The 21683-nt window shown below is 38.5% G+C and overlaps 1 protein-coding gene across 1 annotated transcript; it reads left to right on the top strand.

Annotated features, from left to right (window-relative positions):
- Positions 1-1484: 1484 nt before the first annotated feature.
- On the top strand, positions 1485-19268 carry Samd7 (sterile alpha motif domain containing 7). The gene is made up of 7 exons (XM_015494348.2): positions 1485-1713; positions 2987-3111; positions 4818-4896; positions 5615-6246; positions 7570-7691; positions 14361-14471; positions 17192-19268. Exons 1-7 carry the CDS (start codon positions 1511-1513, stop codon positions 17384-17386), a joined length of 1467 nt encoding a protein of 488 aa, XP_015349834.2. The 5' UTR covers positions 1485-1510; the 3' UTR covers positions 17387-19268.
- Positions 19269-21683: the final 2415 nt, after the last annotated feature.

Below are 21683 nucleotides of genomic sequence, written 5' to 3'. Positions count from 1 at the left end.
AACCTTCTACCACTGAGCTGCAATCCCAGTCCTCAGATATTTTTATTCTAACCTCGACTATACCATGCCTAAACTCCCTAAGGCCACAATCAGAGAAGAAATCATATTGATATCCCAGAGGTTCAGTGATAAAAATAAATTAAAAAAAAAAAAAAAGGGCTATGTGCAGTGACCGATGCCTGCAATCCCAGACTTGGGAGTCTGAGGCAGGAGGATCACAAGTTCAAGGCCACCCTCAGCAATTTAGCAGAACCCTGTCTCAAAATAAAAATAAAAAGGTCTGGGGATAGAGCTCAGTGAAAAATCACCTCTGGATTCAATCCCTATAATGATGATGATGATGATGATGATGATGATGATGATGATGATGGCCAAAGCCAATATTAGGTGACATATGGACTTGAATTTTCAATTTTATCAGTAGAGATAGATCTGAAAAAGAAGCTAAAGAAGGGATTGCATATTTAAATGCTATTATTTTTAGATTTGGAACCATGTGAATAAATGAACTATATTAAAAATTAAATCAAATAGACACACAAGAAAAGAAAATAGGAAAGAAAGATCACTACAATGGAAAACATTTTCTTCCTGACTTCCTTTCCTTACATATAGTTGTAGATATTTCAGATTTTTTTTAAGTGACGATTAAGAATAGAGGAGGTGGCCGGATGCAGTGATGCATGCCTGTAATCCCAGCGGCTCGGAAGGCTGAGGCAGGAGGATCGTGAGTTCAAAGCCAGCCTCAGCAAAAGCAAGTTGCTAAGCAACTCAGTGAGATCCTGTCTCTAAATAAAATACAAAATAGGGCTGGGTATGTGGCTCAATGTCTGAGTGCCCCTCAGTTCAATCTCTACTACCCACCCACCCCCAAAAAATGGAGAAGCTGGGCTGGCATTGTAGCTCAGTGATAGAGTGCTTGCCTAGCACATGTGGGGCACTGGGTTCAATCCTCAGCACTACATAAAGACAAACAAAATAAAGGTAACTAGTTTGACTAGTACTTGCTTAATACTTTAAATTATTCAAAGAATATTTTTTCTGATCACTAGGTTCTGATGATAAATTATAAGAATATTTGTGTTTATACAAGCATGTATATAATTTGGTCACTTTTTCTAATTAGTCTCACATATTCAACCAATATCTATCCTATTTAGATATATTCTTAGTCATTAAGAAGATTCTTCCAACTAATTTTCTGTTTTAATTTTGTTAACTATCAGAATAGTTTTCCAAAGATTGAACATACAGAAGAATGTTTTCATTTGGACCCGTACAAATGTAAGAATCAAAACAAGTTGTAAGAAAGGAAGTTGGTATTCCTGGAATCTTGCAAGACTGGTTTAATTTGATTATTGCTTCTAGTATGTTATGCCATTACCTGGATGGCAAGAAACTCCAAAGGCATATTTACAAAACAGTTCTACAGTTGTCTCCCAGGGCTTTCTGTAAAGGGTAACCAAAAGCTTGATGTAGCCAGTCTTCCCAAATATTGTGAAAAAAACAAATGATTTTCACTGTGTTCAAGAAGAATTCACAAAAAGTAGAGTTCTTTGTTAACATACTTATTTGGTTCTTTTTAGAACTCCATCAGAGTCAAGAGCTACTGATGTCAAATCCCGTGATGGCTGTGAACCCCTTACTGACAGCATCGGGGCAGCAGAGGATTCCACTTGTTCCCACGCCATTTGGACCTCCAATTGTGGATAGGTATGTCTCTCCAATATAATAGTCCAGTAAAATGATAGTAGAGTTCATCATTAACCTTTAGAATGATGTTAACGCCAGTGACATTCTATTATCTCAGTGAGCTGTGCTGCGATAACTCAAGTCAAGATGCTTGTCTCCCCTCAGGATATCTGCTACCACTTGCCCTTCTAGGCCTGCTTGACCTAATTGCTCAGCAGGCAAAATAACTAGCCAGCAATTACAAGCCTCATTCAGATGCAAACATTGGTGTGTTAGTCTTCCAGGGCTGTCATAATAAAGTATCAGGCTGGATGCTTAAATAATGAAAATTCATTTCTCTAGTTCCAGAGGCCAAAAGTCCAAGATCAAGGTGCTACCCAGTGGGTTTCCAGTGAGGCCTCTTCCTGATGTTTAGACTCCTTGAAGACACACTGTGTCATCTAATGACCTTTATTTTCTGTGTAAATGCAGAGAGAATTCTGGATTCTCTTCCTCTTCACTGGTCCTATCAGATTAGGCCCCACACTTATGCTTCTTTAACCTCAATTGCCTCCTTAAAGGCTTAATCTCCAAATGTAGTAATACTGGAGGTTAATACTTCAAAATGTGAATTTAGGGAGAAACAATTAAATCCATAACAATAGGGTGCCTATGATAGACAATTCTTTCTTTTCAACAAAAGTGAAATTATAAGTATTTTGGTTGTACACGCTGTCAATATTCTATCTTCCTTTCTCAAGAATGTCTTTTGATATTCTGAAAAGAAAATAAGACACATTATTTATTCTTGTCTAAGGAATGTGAACAATAAAGTTGGACTCCCAGAGACAACTGAAATTTAGGAAAAAAAAATTGTTCACCTAGATTTTTCAACATTGACTCCAGATGGCAATCACAAGCAAAATATGTCCATTAAATAAGAACAGAGTTTGTGGAAAGAACATAATGTTGGTCATAAAAAAATCCACAAGTGGCATTGATTTGATAAGATATTTTTTTCTAGATGTCCCTAAAACTTTCCCTTCCTGTTTTCTCTTTTTGTCAACCTGGGTCAATCCTCCGGAACTACAGAAATGAATTTCCTTGACCTGGGTCAAGTCCTTTCTTCTAATCCTTACTGTATTTCTCCACAAACCAATAAAAATCACATGACTTTTGTACTTCAGTTTAGAAAGAGGTGATAGAATTCCATGTGGCAATTAAAAAAAAAAAATCTCCCTGCCTAAGCAATGGAAATTTGTCCAACTTCATTCTCATTTTACCTATTTTATATCTTTTGTTTTTTTCCCCTTAGAGATGTGTTGCCTCCCACTGTAGGTCCAACTGACCCAAGGCAGTTTTATGTTCCTTCCCATTTTGGATCCTCTATTCTACCCAATGCAAATATGCCAAATATGTTGTCTAATCGCATCTACTCAGGTATGAACAATCCATGTTTGGCTCTCATCTGTGGAGTCTGATAGGAAATTAAGGAGCAGTTAGAACAGTTAAAGGATTCTAATGGTGAGGTCTTGGGTTGGGGGAATAGAAATAGTAAGAAATGGTTAGATTCTATAATTATTTGGGTGGTAAAACAGGATTTTCTCAGTTTGGGTGTGGGAGGTGAAAGAGAGGTTTTACAAATGACATAAAAATTTTGTCCTGGGAATAATCCAAAAGGTGAAGTTGCTGTTTGTTGAATTGAACTTGAGGAAAATAAAGGAAAAGAGTTCTTGGGGAGAGAGAGATACCAGAGACTCAGCTTTCTCAGATTACATTTGGGATGCCTAATAGCCCCCAAGTGGAGTTGTCAGAAAGGCAGCTGAAGTCAGGGAGGACTTGTGGAGAAAATCAGGAGCCATAACCTTGAAACTCATCAGAAAATATGAGACCAGGTAAGACCATCTATGGATGGACCATAGATAGAGGAGTTCAAAGGATGATCCCTAAGACACATCAACAGAGCCCAAAGATGAGGAAGAACGAGCATGGCGGAAACAGAAGGAGCAACCAGCAAAGTAGGAGGAAACCCAGGAGCATATACTGGGGAAGAAAGTTTTGTAAGTGGAGAGTGAGCACTGTGTCAAATACGCAACTCATAGCCCAAGTGAGATGAGGACTCATTAGATTAGCACTATGTGGATGTCATCAGTGATCTTTCTTTTTGTCTTTTTTGATGGTGCCTGTACACATTGTTTTCATTTCAATCTATTAGAAAACTTTTTGCATTGTTTATGTATTGGTCCATGATGGGTTGGAAATGTATAAAGAAAATAAATTTAAAAACTGGTTATTTTCCATGGATGGCTCAGAAAAGTCCCAGGACAGACTCCTAAGTGCATTAGAGTCCAGAGAAAGGTGAAATCAACCAGGTTGCCAGGCAAGAATGGAACCTGAAACCTGGTGATGTTGCTTTTGAGGTACTTTGGAAGATTGATTTGAATATAGGATGTATTTACTGCTCAATTCCACTTAACTCCTCATTGCATTTATTTCCTGGGATTTTGGTACATCAAGAAACATTTTTTTATAAAAGGTCAACAGAAGAAACCTATCAATTTTTCCTTCAAAACAAGAGACCAAAGTGAAGTAAACGGGAGAGATTCTGGTTAAATTGTACAAAGTTTCAATTAGATAGGAGAAATAAGTTTAGAGATATATTATACAGCATGGTAGCTATAGTTAATAACAAGTACTATATACTTGAAAATTGCTAAAAGATTTAAATGTTCTTTTCACCAAAATAATAATAATAATAATAAACAAATAAAGTGATTGTATGTTACTTCACTTCTACAAGGAGTACACATATCAAAATATTACATTGTACCACTAAATATATTCAGTTAAATAAGAAAAGATAGATCAAAGATTCACAGTTTACCTCTTTCATTTGCAATATGGCAGGAAAATGTCATCTACAATAACAATTAAAGAAAAGAACCAAAATTTATTTTATATTTATCATTCGGTCACTAAAGATGATCTTAGATAGTGAACATCAGTGATCCAATATGATTTCCAAATTGTGTTCAACTGGTGGGTTGTTTTTTGCAGACATTGTTTTCAATCATTATATTTTATTATTTTCAAATGTGTGCTTTTCATTTGTTTGTGGGATGGAATGGTGGTTTTCTTTTTTTAAGGTTGGGGCTTTTTGCCACCTGAGTCCATAAGGGCAGTGAGCCGAAGAAATGAAATGATTCGAAGGCCTCATGCTGCCAGGTAACTTAACAATGTTGTTGTATTTATTTTCTATTCATTCACTTGTCCATTTATAAATGAATATATATGACAATGGACACACACTCACACAAATATACACACACCCTGATGACTTACAGAAAAGATTACAAAAAGAAAATATACTAACACGTATACAGCTTTGTTAACAATAAATTCAAGATTAAAAACCACATAGTGAAGCTGACAGTTCTATACATTGTGATAGTCTGTCAGTGTTCCATAATTAATGCATAGCCGTGATGCCTCTGGAGTTCATATTGGCATTTCTGTCTTAAATTATTTTAGTGTTGCTGGAGGGTAGGAGCCAAGTTTGCCAACCCACTTCAGACATTGTCAAAGCCCAGACAACCTGACATCAGTTCAACAGTGGCCTTCAACTGTAGTGACAGGCAGAAAATAAGGCAGAGCAATATAGCTAGGGTATGACCACAGGGTGAGAGAAGGCGTTGAGTCAATTTCCTCATCACTGAACACTGAGGAGTCCAGGTGACCACCAATAAGAAAGTGAAGTAAGCCAAACTACCAGCAAGTCCTCCTTTCCCACTTGCCCCAGTCACTTGCCTTGATTGATAACCATTGAGACTTGCATTAACTCATTGAGTCCCACTGGGAAGGCAAAGGGCCATCAAAATTATATTTCTAATGTTGTTTTTTTTTTTTTTTTTTGGTTGTATAAAATATATTGTTTTGTTTTTAGGGCAGAAATGGAAATGTATTCTAATTACCAGCAAAGGAAATTGGAAAAATTTAACCCAAAGGGACTAGGTGGCTTAGAGATGCCATTCCTCTATGGTTCCAGTGTCCCACCTTGCCAAGCCATCTACCAAGGCCAGAGCATGCTCCCAGCCAGTGACCTGCATTTTCACAGAAGTACCCTCAGAAACCTTCGGGGAAACCCTATTCTGGTAGCAACCGGACCACACTTTATAGAAAGCTGGGGGCAGAAATATTATCGACTCAGGAGGGGTTCAGGGAATCAGAAACCTCTTAACAGTGATTCTGAGAGTTCCAAAAGTCGAGCAGAAGAAAAAGCCCTACACCAGACACATGCAATTCCACACGAAGAGGATGAGCATGAAACAGACCCAGAAACTGAAATATGCAACAATCAGAAGTCAAGCAAAACCACTGACAAACCAACTACAGCTGTCACCAACCCCTGTGGAGCACTCCAGCCCACTAATGGAAAACCCCAAGGAGCTCATGCTGCTCCCCTGGAGGTGAAGACCTGGGGTGGTGGGAAGCAGAAGGCTTCAGAGCCAGGTGTTGAAGCCTGTGATGGTGAAACAAACAGAGTTTGCCCTCCAGTTCCTCCACTGTCTCTGCCAGGTGGGTGTCCAGGGGCCAAGGGCAGATCCTCACTAAAAGCAGGTTGTCAAGTCCTGACCTTATTACACAGGGAACTGCAACAATTATGCCTCTCTTTATCCTTCTTTTTTTTAATCCTGTTTGGAACAACCTCTTTTGGGGGGTTACTAGGAATTAAACCCAGGGACTCTTTACCATTGAGCCACATGTCCAGTCCTTTTCTTTTTTTTTTTTTTTATTTTGAGACAAAGTCTCGACAAGTTGCTGAGTCTGGCCTTGAACTTGTGATCCTTTTGCCTCAATCTCCTGGGTCTGGGAATATGGGCCATACCCTGCTTAGAATAACAACTTCTTCTTCTTTTTATTTTTCTTTTTTTTTTCTGGTGAATGATTTCTTTTATTTTTAACATCTTTATAATTATACATAATAGTTGGTTTCATCCCAACAAACTCATACGTGCATGAAATTCGATTTCAGTTCATGAGTCTCCCTTTTCTCTCCCCATTTCCCTCCCATCTAGAATGACCTCTTTTTGAAGTCACTTTATTATATTGGTTCTAATAAGCCATATCAATGACACTAGTCTTTATTTATATGTTGAAAAATAGAGAACTTTCAACAAAGTCTGAGGAAGTATGAGGAACTTACCAGAATTTTAAATTAAAAATTTAATTTAACTTACTGTTAATTTCTTCAACACAAAGCAGACAGGCTTTTTGCTTTTCAGTATGAATTCTATCTCTTCTATATTAAGTGTAGAAAAAAAAAAGGCAGTTAAAAAGAAACAACTTTTCAGGGTCTATCACTGTTGTGATACCTTCTAACCTGAATGTATAAACACCATTGCCAAAACTATGCAGTGAATAGTTTCTGGAACTTTTTTAGAAAAAAAAATTTTTTTTTAAACACAGGGATTCTGGGGTGTATGAAATCTAGCCACCATACTAACTGCTTTTCTCCAAAGAGTTAGCTTGCCATTTTGATGAAGATGTAGCTAAATTCTTAGCAGAGAGCATGATGATCAGAATATCACAGAACATGGTGGCATTAATCTGGAGAGAGCTTTCTGTTGGAATCTGGGAGCAGATGGAATAAATCTTTGTTTGCTTACAATACTGTTGTCACTAAGCATCCTTTCAGAGGAGGAAAAGAAAGGCAGAGACAGAACATTTCCCAGTGACTCTGAATATCTTTTAAAGAGATTACAAAATTGGCTCATGTAAACAGAGCGTGTTCTGTCACTCTGAGAGAAATTCATGTAACTCTACAGAAACCCATGCTCCAAGCTTCCTCTTTTTCCTAGAAATTCCATGCCACAAAATAATTGCCTTTCCATCTTAAAGGAACACATGCACTGGTTACAGTTGGGGAAAATCTTTCTTTGGATGAAGATATTCAGAAATGGACCGTGGATGATGTACACAACTTCATTAGAAGCCTTCCAGGTTGTTCAGACTGTGCTCAGGTGACTCAATATTTAAGTATTTTCATAAAATTACAACAATTTGAAATTTATTTCCAGCATAATAGTTTTGTCAAATTTGCCTCTTGCCCCCAGAAAGGATTCCTATTAACCCTCCCCCACCCCCTTTTTTTTTTTTGCAGGAGGTAGGGTACTAGGGATGAAACTCAAGGGCACTTGACTTTTTTATGTGGTTGTCTTTTCTGGGACAGGTGTTTCTGATGGGTGTATGTGGTTCACATGCCACACCCAAAGCCAAGGGAGGCTTCAGCATAGATCCCAGAAAGACTCCTGAGAAATGGAAATACTCCCAAAACTAGAAGGAGATTCAGAGACTAAACATTCAAAAGCAATGGGAAATTATGCTACATTCCTTGCTCATGCATATAGCAAACATTTTTGGAGTACATGCTTCTATATCAAAAGTTTTAGGGTGGGGCTGGGGCTTTAGCTCAGTGGTAGAGCACTAGCTTAGCATGTGTGAGGCACTGGGTTCATTTCTCAGGACCACATATGGATAAGTAAATAAAGGCCCCAATCAACAACTAAAAAATAAGTAAATAAATAAATAAGTTTTAGGCTACTCATCCTAAATAAAAGAAAGCTATACTTCATTCTGAAAAGGACAAGGAAGCAATAGATCTGAAAAGTAGAAACTTAACTGTATCTATCTATTTATTTAGTGGGATTAAACCCAGGGCCTCCTACATACTAGACAAGCACTCTATCTTGAGTGACATACCCAGCTCCTTAACTATTTTTAAATTCTACATTTATACTGGGATAATATGTAAAAATGCACATGCATAATTCCATCTGGTATATAAATGCTATTTTTAAAATTATAATGAACTGTCAAGACAAATGGAAAGAAAATTAGCCACATTTTTGTGGGAAAATTGGTGACAAAAATCATGGGTTGTCAGTTTTGAAATTTATGTCACTGCTACTTTTTATGCATATAGTTTACTTTTTTGAGTGATTTAATAACAATTATAAGCAACAAAGTATCTACTAAATCTGATATCATTATCTTTGGTTTACATATTTAAAAAATAAGGCAAGAAGGGGATTTGGGGGTAGGAAGGATAGTAGAATGAATCAGACTATTACCCTATGTACATATGTAACTATACTACCAGGGGGATTCTACCTCATGTATATAATGAGAAATTTTACTTCATTATATATGACGTATCAAAGTGCATGCTACTAACATGTGTAACTAGAACAAATTAAAAAAAATTAAAGAAGGCAAGAAAAGGACATTAAAGGTTAACAATATCATAATCAACTGATGCTAGAAAAAAATTTTTTAGAACTCTGTTTTGTAAAATGTTTTCCACAGTGTAATGCTGTTAATTCTTTTTCTTTTCCTTTTTTTAAAAAATTCTGTTCATAGGACTTATGGAAAAGCCATAGTAATTAAGAGTAAGGCTTCTGAAGCCAGAAAGTACAAATTCAAATTCTGGCTTTTCTATTTTTTGAATGTGTGACTTAAAACAAGTTTCCTCTTTTCTCTGTGCCTTTCACCTACAAAATGAGGATAATAGTAATAAGACATTTTCAAAGGATTGCTATGAACATTAAAGAGTACCTTGTACATTTTGAGTACTTGATAAATGCTAATTTCATCATTTGCATAACATTAAATTTTTTCCCCTATATCCTCCTGCTCATTGGGTATAGCCTTATTTTATTATTAGTCACTAGTCACAGGTAAATCGCTTTTAAGATTTATATCTACCATTTATCAAGTGCCACAACAACCACAGGCACAATGAACTTATTAAATTCTGATAGCAGCCAGAAATAAACAATCCTTTGTATATAATAAGCATGTGATTGCTGATTTTGGTGGATTAAAAATTTGTGGAACTTTGATTATTCTTAATCAGTCAGCCATCCATAGTTATTAAAGTTTATTATAAAGAGTATAATAAACTACTCTTGCAATAATAATCCCAAGTGTCCCTTTGTGGGTAATACACAGAAGTCACCTAAACATGAGTACCCCAAACATTGCTGACTCACTATCTTTCAGAAATAGGATGTCAGTGCCTTCAAGAAGAAATGATATCAATTATTTCTAAATGCTTCTCAAATGTCTTAGGGGTAAAAACACATTTTAATGTCTTCCCCTCCAAGCTACTGCAGATGACATCAACCAAAAGACTGGGCTGCTCTGTGGTGTGCTTTTCTTGTTATGCTCAGGGAAATTCCTCTGCACAGAAATGGGGAGACCTCCCTGATTCAGCCCAGTGCATTTTGGGTGCAACAGCCTTGATGCAGCACCGCTTGTGCACAGCTTCCTTGTCAAAAATGTCCTGTCAACTTTTACTCCAGCCCATCTCCTTTTTTAGTGGGTGGGGTACCAGGGATAGAACTCAGAGGCACTCGACCACTGAGCCACATCCCCAGGCCTAATTTGTATTTTATTTAGAGACAGCGTCTCACTTAGTTGCTTAGTGCTTCATTTTTGCTGAGGCTGACTTTGAACTCACAATCCTCCCTCCTTGTCTCCCGAGTTGCTGGGATTACAGGTGCCAGCCCATCTCTTTATATGAGTTGGACCATGCCCCTAGGCTAGTCAGAGCTGTACCCACTGTACTCCCCTCTGTCCTCACCTCTGCCTTAGGTGTCCATTCAGCAACCTCCAAACACCCACTTCCTTCTACTAAAGCAAGAAATTGAGGGGAAAAAAAAAGATCACAAATAAAACCCAAACCCTTGTGCAAATGAGCTCTTTTAAAGAGATGTATCCAGAGGGTTGGTGGCTCAGCTATTTAGGGACACGCAGGAGAACTTGTAACTCATTTTGTTATTCTAAATAAATGTCTAATTCAAAGAATCCAGCAGATAAAAGATTTTATCCCCAAAACTAACTGAAATTACTAAAAATTGAGGCACATTTACATCATACACATGGCCCAAAATGCTGTGGTAAGGACAAAGGGTGCATATCCAAGTGACAGAGATGTGTTCTATATCTTGCCCAGGCCCCATGTATACCCACCATGGCTGAGGGTTAGGTCCGTCCTCACCTGCCAGTCCCTGGCTGCCAACCTCCCTCCCTTTGAAAGGGTATTCATGTGTTTTCTCCTTCTTTGGATGTTCACAAACATGCACTTCAACACTCACTGGAATCACTACAAAGGAAGTAGAAATGAGATGAGATTTCCACCATAAATAGAATCAACTATTTTCATCTGCACTCCGTCTTCTGCATGGCAGTGAGATCCAGCAGGGGAAACCCTGGATCAGAATCATGAACAATATGTAACTTAACAAGTTTTCTTACTGTGTGTGTTGAATAACTCAACCATTTCTACATGGATTCTTTGTTTATAAAAAAAAAAACTAACAATGATAATAATGCCTAGTGTGATATCCACTGTGATAGACACATAACTTACATCCTCTTTTAAATAAAATTTTATATCATAATTCTGCCCCCCCCAAAAAAGATATTACCTTTATTTTGCAGCTGACTAAAACTAAGCATCAAGTTGACTAAATTGGAAAATACATATGTGACTACAAATCTGTCCCTTTCTATTATAACCCACATTACAGTAAGGTTATTGAGTAAGGTTATAATAACCTTACTTTACCACTTACAATAAGATTATTGAGCTTCCAACCAAGGATCTCTGGTCTCCTAGAAAGTCTCCAGGGTGGCAAAAGAGGCATATTGCTTTTGATATTTCAAAGAGATATTTCTAAGAAAATTATAATTCCTCCAATATAAGGCTATACAGACTAACCCAGACTGTCAACATTTTTAATTTGGCTCAAATTAAATTAATTCATATTAGCCTATTTGTTATTTGCTTAATTGAAATAGGAAAAGAACTAATTACTTATTACACTTTGTAAATGACTCAACCGAAACACAAGGTCCTGGTCTTAGCTTTCCAAGAAATTTCTATTTTCCAGCTGGTCCCAAGGCATGCCCTTCAAGGCCTGGGACCACATAAGGAAACATGCACATGTGATTCCTCTTCTGATGGAGCTCAAAGTCCAGAGGAGGACACCAGTCAGGGATCCCACGTCAACAGAAGTGTGCTACAAGAGAGGATATGAAGTGGAGTAGGAGCACACGGGAGGAAATCATGGCCCCCTAAAGGAAGTGGCCTCTGAAGTGAGATGTGAAGGTCAGAAGGGAGGGGAGGCAGAAGGGAGGGAATAAGGAGCTTCCCAGTGAGGGCCAGAGCCAGAGAGAACTTAACATACTTGGATTTTGAGAATAGTTCGCAGTAGCATAAAGGGCCAAGGCCAACGTGGAAGAAATGAGAACAGCAAGACAGGATCCTAAAGAGAAAGAAGGGGCCAGGTCACAAGGAGCCTTGAAGACCCCGGGAAGGACTTTGAGTTTATCCTAAAGGCAGTGGAGGTTTTAAGCAGGAGAGGCATGATTCACTTTATTCAGAAATGTCACTCAAGTTGATTTTGTGAAAATAGATTGAAGGGAGCAAGACCACAGGGCAAGATGCCTCACATGAGCTATAAGGAGGTTAAGCCAGGGTAGGAGCAATGTGGGTGGGCAGATAAAAACACTATCTAAGAGGCAGAATTGGCAGGATTGAGCGTCTAAGTTAAACACAGATGTTAGAGAGCCTTCAGCATATAGAGATGGTCATGTTCACAAAGGAGTAGTCATCAATGTCAAAAGCATCCAGGAATTTAGCAGATACAAGAAATGAGAACTAGAAAATGTCAAGTGTTTGGTACCATAGAGGCACCAGGGAGCCTGAAAAGAGAAGGATTAATTGTATGGAAGGGAAAGAACTCAGAATCCATGAGACTGAAGAATGACAGGAATGCAGGGAAGAGCACTGAACCCCTTTTGAGAAATGCATCTATGAAGGGAAAGAGAGATGTGGGGCAGATCTAGAAATGGAGTGTGTGTGTTGTCATTATTGTTCACTTATCAATGGTGGAGACTTGCTTAGCTAATGGGAAAGAGCTAGCAGAAAAGGAAAAGTTGAAGACAAAAGAGGGAATTTTCTATTCATGTGAGGCCCCAAAGTGGAAGAGGTGAAGATCCACAGCAAATGTGGAGAAATAGTCTTTAAGTAGTAGAGCGACCTTGTTGTGGTTAGGATATGTGGTGCTCCAAAAAAGCTCCTGTGTGAGACAATGCACAAAATGGTTCAGAAGAGAAATTAGATTATGACAGCTGTAAACAAATCTGTGGATTAATCCACTTGAATGGATTAAATGGGTGGTACCTGTAGGCAGGTAAGGTATGGCTAGAGGAAGTAGGTCACCGGAGGGTGTGCCTTTAGGGTTCACATTTTTTCCCTGTTGAAGGGAGCTCTCTCTGTTTCCTGGTTGCCGTGTCCTGTACATTTTCCTCTGCCACGCCTGGGCCCAGTGCTACGGAGTCAGCCAACCGTGGTCTGAACCTCTAAAACCAGGAGCCAAAATAAACTTTTCCTCCTCTAAGTTGTTCTTGTCAGGCGTTTTTGTCACACCAACCACAAACTCACTAAAACAGACTTGTTTTCCATTAAGTAGGATAGTGAGAGAAATATCAGTTGTTAGTTTCATTATACAGATTTAGTGGAAATTCTTATTTATTTTTTTATTGGTTTTTCTTTCATTTTGGGTACTGGGGATTGAACCCAGGGATGATTAATCACTGAGCCACATCCTCAGCCCTTTATATATTCTGTTTAGGCACGGGTCTTACTAAGTTACTGAGGCTGGCTTTGAACTCACAATCCCACCCCCTCAGCCTCCAGAGTGATCATGCCTGGCCTTTCTTTCTTTTCTTCTTTCTTTCTTTCTTTTTAAATTAGGAAGGTAAATGATCTGCTGAAAACAAAGGAGGACTCTGTAGGGTCTAAAGTTTAAGGAGGATGGAGAAGCCTTCAAAGAGAAGGCGAGAAAGCTCATGAATGAACACAAGGATTGCCAGGCAGGTTGAAGTTGGAAATCATGAAATTATGGTCCCACTAACTGATCCAGACCCATGTCTTTATTTGCCTGGAAACTTTGTCCACCAGTAGCTTTCCTAGCTTCTGGAAGAAAGAAAGGCATGGAAACATCCACTAAAGAGTTAAAATGAACAGGCCTTGCTAGAAAGGCCCAGGGTAACTGCTCTCACTTGCATTTTCAAACATTAAACAGTGGGCAAAGGACACTGCATCTGCAAATCCGGGCGGTAATGTTTGAGCTCTACCCGCATCCCTTTACTCAGGGTACTTGCCCATTTGTTGATTTATCCTACAGTGTTTATTGCACATCTTCTACCATAAACCACCCTGCATTAGGGGTACATTGATACATAGAACATCAGCCTTGTCCTCAAATAATAAGTGTTTTAGGTTGGAAATAAGTTCTGTAAACAGAGAATTATAATCTATTCCAAGGATTATTAATGTGCCACTGGGACATAGGAAAGAGAGCAACTAGAAATAAGTTGGGAGCTGGGAGTGTAGGACAGTAGTATAGCACTTGCCCAGCATGTGCCCTGGGTCCAATCCCCAGCAAAGAAAGAAAAAAAAAAAAAAGGAAAGAAGAAAGAAAGTTATTTTATAAAATTTTGTGTCAGTCTCAAATAGTCTCAATGTTTCTACCAAAACTAAAATATCTGTATACAGAGCAAGAACATTATTTTTTTAAAGACATTTGAATAAAGCTGATGCCTTTTTGTTTAATAAGGTATTTAAAGATCATGCAATTGATGGAGAAACTTTGCCATTACTCACAGAGGAGCATCTTCGAGGTACCCTGGGATTGAAGCTAGGGCCAGCACTAAAAATTCAGTCACAGGTATGATGATTTCATATAATTAAATATTTATTAATGGGGTGATGCTTGGGAGAAATTTTTTTACCTTTATTCTGTTGTAATATACAGAATATTTAACCTCTTTATTGAGCTTTCCTGTCTGTGGTGGGGACATGTTAGATGTGAAGGAACCTGAAAACATTAGGTTGGAGGAGTGGTAACACACTCCTAGGTATAACTGAGAAGGCAATAAGAAGTGGTGTGTGGTAAATGTTTGACAATTAGAACTTCTTAAAAACAAATGAACCCTGATTTGTAGCATTTGCCAATCTCTATCACATAAATCACTCTCACCATAGTCAACAATATCATAATGACACTGAATACAGAATTGCAAAGAGACCACGGCAGCACCACATTTTATTTTCATCAGATACAATAGACATATTATATCTCAGATATAATAGATATAAGTAACCTTAAGTACACAAGCAATGATAAGTAATAACATGCCCAGCTCACCAAACTTAATTTTAAGTTTTTAATATAAGTTTTAATGATGGAATGTTTAACAACTGGCTCACAAACTTCCTACAAGTTTAGTAAGTGGGTGTGGTGAGCAAGAACAAGCTGGCTCCAGCCACCACTTCTTGCCACCTCCCTGCTCCATTCTTGTCTAAAGCACCATTGTCTTTTTCTAAAGCACCAATTACTGCCTTAGCCTTCTTCTGTTCTCCCTGATTCTGCCTTTACCTACTCAAGTCCACTCACCAAACAGTAATAAGTGGTCCTTTTTATACATAAGACAGATCATGTCACTCTTCTATTCAAAACTGTGCAAGAGCTCCCCACTTCCTTCAGAGTCAAAGCCAAGGTCCCATATCAGTTGCACTGTCCCACCCACCACAACCTTGCAGATCTCACCCTCCACATCCCCGCTTCAGTGCCGCTGCTCTTGCTTACCTGCCAGCAGTTGCTCCTTAACTGCTACAGGCATGTTCATCCATGCCAGGGCTTTCCCAACAGCTGTTCCCTCTGCCCAGGATGTTCTGTCCCTGATGCCCTCATTCTTTAACCCCTACATTCATCTTTTTTCAAGCATACCTTCTCATTGAGACTTGCTCTGATTACCCTATTTAAAATGTCACACTGATCAGGCCCCATTCATGCTCCTGATATCATCTTCCTGCTGTCCTTTCCACTCATAACACTTATCACCTTCAACCATAAATGTGATCTATTTATTTGTTATATTCATTGCTTATTGTTGACTTCCCTTGCCACCATTTGAAAGGATTTGTCTGCATTGTGGACTCATGTAACTTTAAAACATGCAACATTCATAAATAGGTCAACAATTAACTTTCAAAAGATTAAACTTCCTAAAAGGTAAGCCAAAAAGCAAAAACTAATTTGTTCCAGAATTTGTTCCAGGATTCATTCAGGACCATTCCTAGTGAGCATAAATGTTTATGCCAGGAGCTAAAATTTCAGACTGTCCTTTGAAAACTATTTTTATTTGTCTAAAGTTTTTAAGGTAAGGAAATTATTTTTTTCTTAATATAAATACTTCAATATTTCCATTGATATTATTTTTTCCAATATTTTGGAATAATTTTAGAGACAGTAAAGTTGTAAAGATTGTACAGTTTATCTAGTTTTTCCCAATTTTAACATCTTATACCACATGGTACATCTGTCAAAATTAAGAAATTAACATTAATGCAATATGACATTTGTTTTTAGATTATTTACTTTTCTTTAGTAAGGATCTTATATCCCTCAGCATACTTACAATGACTTCATGATTTTTTTTTCTCAAATCAAATAGTCTTTGGCTTCAACTTATCATTAATTTTTGTTAGTATACATACTTCCATGAAACACAACTGAGCTACTGCATCCCAGGCACCATCTGCCAGCATAACAAACAAGGTTCCCTCAGAACCTGGGGGGAAGGCCAAGTTGATTGACAGTTGAGATTGGGAATTGAAGTGGCAGAATTGGAAGACTCTAAGTAACATGTGGAAGATCCAGAAGGTGAACAGCCAAGAGTTCATCACTGGATAAGATAATCAGGTCTCAACATCCTAAAATGGAGACTGAAGGAAAGCCCCATGATAGCCAGTACCACCACCAAGAAGAAACGCCCCCACCACCACCACCATCAGCACAAAACCAAGAAGGCGGATCTGAACTGGCCATACAAGGAAAAGGATGGATGGAAGAAAAAAGTTACAGAAACTTGGAACAGATGTATTATTAGAATGAAGGCAGTTTTGGATCTAAGCTGAGACAGTGTGACCTGGGTTCCATCCAGGGTCAAGCTTGTAGCAAGATCAGCTGAAGCCTCATGTAGGGTCCCAGTTAGCGACATGGCACTAAGTCTCCGAGCAGCTTCATTTGTCTCACCAGTAACCAGCCAGGAGAAGGACTGGCTAGAGCTGGTGTAGACCACTGGAGACCACTGGAGAAGGTCAAGGTGGGGTACACTTGAAGTAGAGTCATGGTCAGTGCCCTTGAACCATATTAGAACCAGGAAGGGGAACTGGAAAATTAGAGCCAGGCTGACACAAAGCTTTACGGCTGAAAACACTGTATGCTTCTAAGAGAAAGAAAAAGCTCACCATAACCTAGCACTGTGACCCTGCAAACTACATATAGGTTACATGACTTAAATTACCTCAGCCTCCCTCCGTGGTTAGTGTTGGGTTATTGAATGAATTCACAGACTTAATTACTATAATTATTTTTCTTCAAAGGTATCTCAATATGTGGGAAAAATGTTCTACAAGAAAACTCTTTCACTTCCTACCCATACAAGACAAGAATTTGATCAACCAGCAGATACATCTCCTCTTTTGGATTTTAATTCATGGAGTGATTTGATGAACATTCCTTGTCCCCAGGATATAAGGATTCCTGAAAGAATTGAGCAAGACAGTTCAAGAAATTAAAAACCCTCAAAGAGCAAAGGGCAGTCTGAACCAGTTTTCCAAAGAATCTAAGATTCACCAAGGGTGTGTGAGAGCTTCCCAGGACCAGACAGAGGATGAGAGAGAGGGAGTTTCTCACCGAGCTGTCTCAGGAGGTTTTGCCAGGACTGAAGTGATACTACCTTCAAGGGGTTGGAGAATTGTCCTTGGAAGAAAAGAACAATTCTAATTGTCTCCTAATGAAGGAGAGAATTCGCAAACATGAAGAAAGCCACAGTTGGTTGTTTCTGTGAGAAAATCTCTGAATAAGCCAAAAGAGCAGAAATGAAAAAGAGAGCTCCCCATTTCCCATCCCCAAGCCCTGATAAAGACAGACTGAGAAAGGAGGTAGAAGAGGAAGGAAAAGGCTCATGGTAGTGGAGGAGCTGACCACAAGACCCCCTCCTCCTTCTTTCAGGCCTGGCTGCAAGGGGAGACATTCTACATAAAAGTTCCAAGCCTGACTTGGTATTGCTCAGGACTAGATATTTTATTTCTGAAATGAAATATTATGACTGAAAATGATTGGAGAACTCATTATCTGACAAGAAGATGAAAAGTCATAGTATTCACTTCAGATTTTATCCAAGAAGGAGGAAAGAGTTATCTCTGCAAAGCAGGTTTAAACTGGCAAGAGAGAGGGGAAGATTAAAACGGCTTCCTGCTCCTATCTGTGGAGTTTCTCTCTCCCAACATCGGGTTTGGCAGAAGGTCTCAGAAAGGTTACACAGGAAAATGATAACAATTTGCTCAAGGAGGGGACTGGAAGATAGGGGTGTGAGGAAAACTTCTTCCTCTGTATCCTCTTGAACATTTTGAAATTTTAACCATGAGAATGTATTTTCTATTTTAAAAACTTACATTTAAAGGCTGGGAATATAGCTCAGTGTGTAGAACTCTTGCCTAGCATGAGAGAGTCCCTGGGTTTGGTCCCCAGTATAGCAAAAAAACAACAAAAAATTACATTTAAAATAACAGACTGTAGCAGGCAGCCTCTAAATTAGGCCCCAACAATCTCTCTTCCCGGTGATTTACTCCTCTTGAGGGTGGGCTGGACTTACTGATTTTTTCTCATCAACAGAATACAGAAAGTGTGATGGCAGGTCACTTCTGTGGCCTCAGTACTCTCTGGAACTCTCTTTGAATCACACTCTTGGGGAAACCAACTTCCATGTCTCCAGACAGCCCCCAGTGGAAAGCCCTATGTGGTCAAACTTGGCAAAGGATCTTCTGAAACCTGCCAATGGCCACATACTGTTCAGGTAGTGAAGGTGCTCCTGAACTGTAGGCTCCAGCCTACAGCTTGACAGCAGCTCCTGAGAGGCCCAGAGCCAGAGGCTCCCAGCTAAGCCACACCCAGATTCCTGAGCTACTGAGACTGAGATGAAGAATGTGTGTCATCTTCAGCCACTAATTGTAATCTGTCACATGGCAATGGAGGACCAAAACAAACACATTTCATAACACAAAAAGCATGCTACCTACCTCACTCTTTGACTTGGAAGGCGGGCTTTCTTTTTCCCCAACAACCATGCTGATTTAGTTGAATTGTGCTTGCCTTCACTTTTACAATGAAGGTAATTGTTTTGTTTTGTTCTGTTTTGTTTTCTGACATACAACTATATTATACCATCAAAGATACTTGTGAATTGCTTCTTATTTACTCTCTTGGTTCCTTTGCTGAGGGACAGGAAAAAAGTCATCCCCTCAAATTTCAAAATTTTATTTTGTGTTAGATACTTATGATTAAATAAGTATAGATGAATAACAAGGGTCAGGAATTTTACTAAAAATAAAAGATAGCTTCTTCAACAAATGGTGCTGGGAAAATTGGAAATCCATATGTAGCAGAATGAAATTGAATTCCTATCTCTCATCCTGTGCAAAATTCAACTCAAAGTGGATCAAGGACCTGGACATTAGACCAGAGATCCTGCCTCTACTAGAAGAAAATGTAGGCCCAACTCTCCATCATGTCAGCTTCGGAACCAAATTCCTCAACAAGACTCCTAAAGCACAAGAAGTAAAATCAAGAATCAATAAATGGGATGGTGTCAAACTAAAAAGCATCTTCACAGTAAAGGAAACAATCAAGAACGTGAAGAGAGAGCCTACAGAATGAGGGAAAATCTTTGCTACCTGTAACTCAGATAGAGTTTTAATCTCCAGGATATATAAAGAACTCAAAAAACTTAACACACACAAAAAAACCACCCAAATAATATGATCGATAAATGGGCAAAGGAACTGAACAGACACTTCACAAAGGAAGATACATGAATTGTCAACAAGTATATAAAAAAAAATGTTCAACTTCTCTAGCAATTAGAGAAATGCAAATTAAAACTACATTGAGATGCTGTCTCACTATAGTCAGAATGGCAATTATCAAGAACACAAGCAACAATAAATGTTGGCAAGGATGAGGGGGAAAGGTATACTCATACACTGTTGGTGAGACTGGAATTGGTGCAACCACTCTGAAAAGCAATATAGAGATTCCTCAGAAAACTTGGAATGGAACCACCATTTGACTCAGTTATCCCACTCCTCCATATATATCCAAAAGATTTAAAATCAGCAAACTATAGTGACTCAGCCCCATCAATGTTTATAGCAGCACAATTCACAATAGTTAAGCTATGGAACCAACCTAGGTGCCATTCAATGGATGAATGGATGACGAAAATGTGAGATACACACAGACACACAATGGAGTATTACTCAACTATAAAGGAAAATTATATATGGCATTTGCCAGTAAATGGATGGCACTGGAGAGTATCATGCTAAATATGAATTAAGCCAATTCCAAAAACCAAAGGCTGAATGTTCTCTGTGATATGCAGATGATAAGGGGGTTGTGCAGGAAAGAATAAAAGTTCACTGGATTAGACAAAGGGGAATGAAGGGAAGGGAAGGGAAGGGGATGGGAATAGAAAAGACAGTTGAATGAATCAGACATTAGTTTCCTATGTTCATATATGAATATATCACCAATGAAATTCCACATCAAAAATGGGATCCTAATTAGAATAAGTTATAATCCATGTATGTATAATATGTCAAAATATACTCTACTGTCATGTATATCTAAAAAGAACAAATAAAATTTTTAAGAAGAAGTTTACTAAAAAATAAATTTAAAAAAACTTGAAAAATACCTGACTCTCTCATTCCCTCTTTGTAGTCATTCAGTATTTAGTGTGCTGAACAACTGCTTTGTCATATGACCTTTTACTTTGTTATAATCTCCAGCATTGACAAGTTTCACAAAATGCCTGGTGTAAGTTAGCAGATGCTATGGTGGGAGATAAAAAGAAAAGTTTAATATTGTAGTGATAAAGGAATTGTATGGTTCAATCCATATGATGATTTTAAAATTTTCATTCCTGCTAAATTAGTCAATCAAGTTGGTAACTGATTGATTTGAACAGATGTGTCTCAATTTTGCACTGATGAACTGTTCTGATATGTCATCCTGGCATGCACTATCACCAAAAAAAGCACTGTGCTTAATTTTAGATCAATGCATAAAAAAAGGACTAGAAAAGATATATTAAGAAGGCTCTCCCAAGCTCTCAGGACATTTCATTGGAAGAAGAAACTTAAATTACTTGTCCATACTGTTACAGAGCAGGGGCCTCTTGGGAAGTTGAGGCAGCATGAAGACTGTGCCCCATTTCAAACCCCAATTCTCGCAATCAAGTCAGAAAGATTTTAGACATGTCACTCAGAGTAACAAGCATGAGTTTATTGAAGAGATAGAAAAGAGAAAAGGAACACTCTCAAGGAATAGCGGGTTCTCTTGGAGAAGAGAGGGACAGAGTGCCTCTTCTACACTCCAGTTTTATTAGGAATACCAAAGAAGTTTTCAGAGAGTCCCACCAGGTCTACCTCTTGACTTTTGGGTGACAGCAGGATGACATCAGACTTTCAAGTTCCCACTGCCATGAGAACTCTGTGTCACCTTGGCTCATGCTGATGGGTTCTAATTAGATTCTTAACCATAAATTCTCACAGATTGTACGGTTAGGAGGAATTATCCTTATCTCCCTGAGTTTGGGGATCTGATCTATGAAGAGGGTCACAAAAGTCTCCCCCTCAAGATAACTTGTGTTCCTCTTACATACATTACTTCAGGCCTGCATTTCTCCTGCAGATAAGAAGTAGTTTGCTGAGGAATATAACATAGCTTGCTACTTAAACCAGGCAGTGCTGCAGGTAAATTGCTCTTGGAAAAGAAAGCATGTGAGAGTCATCACAGAGGGCCCATTTT

This window comes from Marmota marmota, unplaced genomic scaffold (genome assembly GCF_001458135.2).
Source record: "Marmota marmota marmota unplaced genomic scaffold, marMar, whole genome shotgun sequence".
Lineage (NCBI taxonomy): Eukaryota > Metazoa > Chordata > Mammalia > Rodentia > Sciuridae > Marmota > Marmota marmota.
The sequence above is the reverse complement of the archived record's forward strand: the minus strand, read 5'-3'. Positions and strand labels throughout refer to the sequence as shown.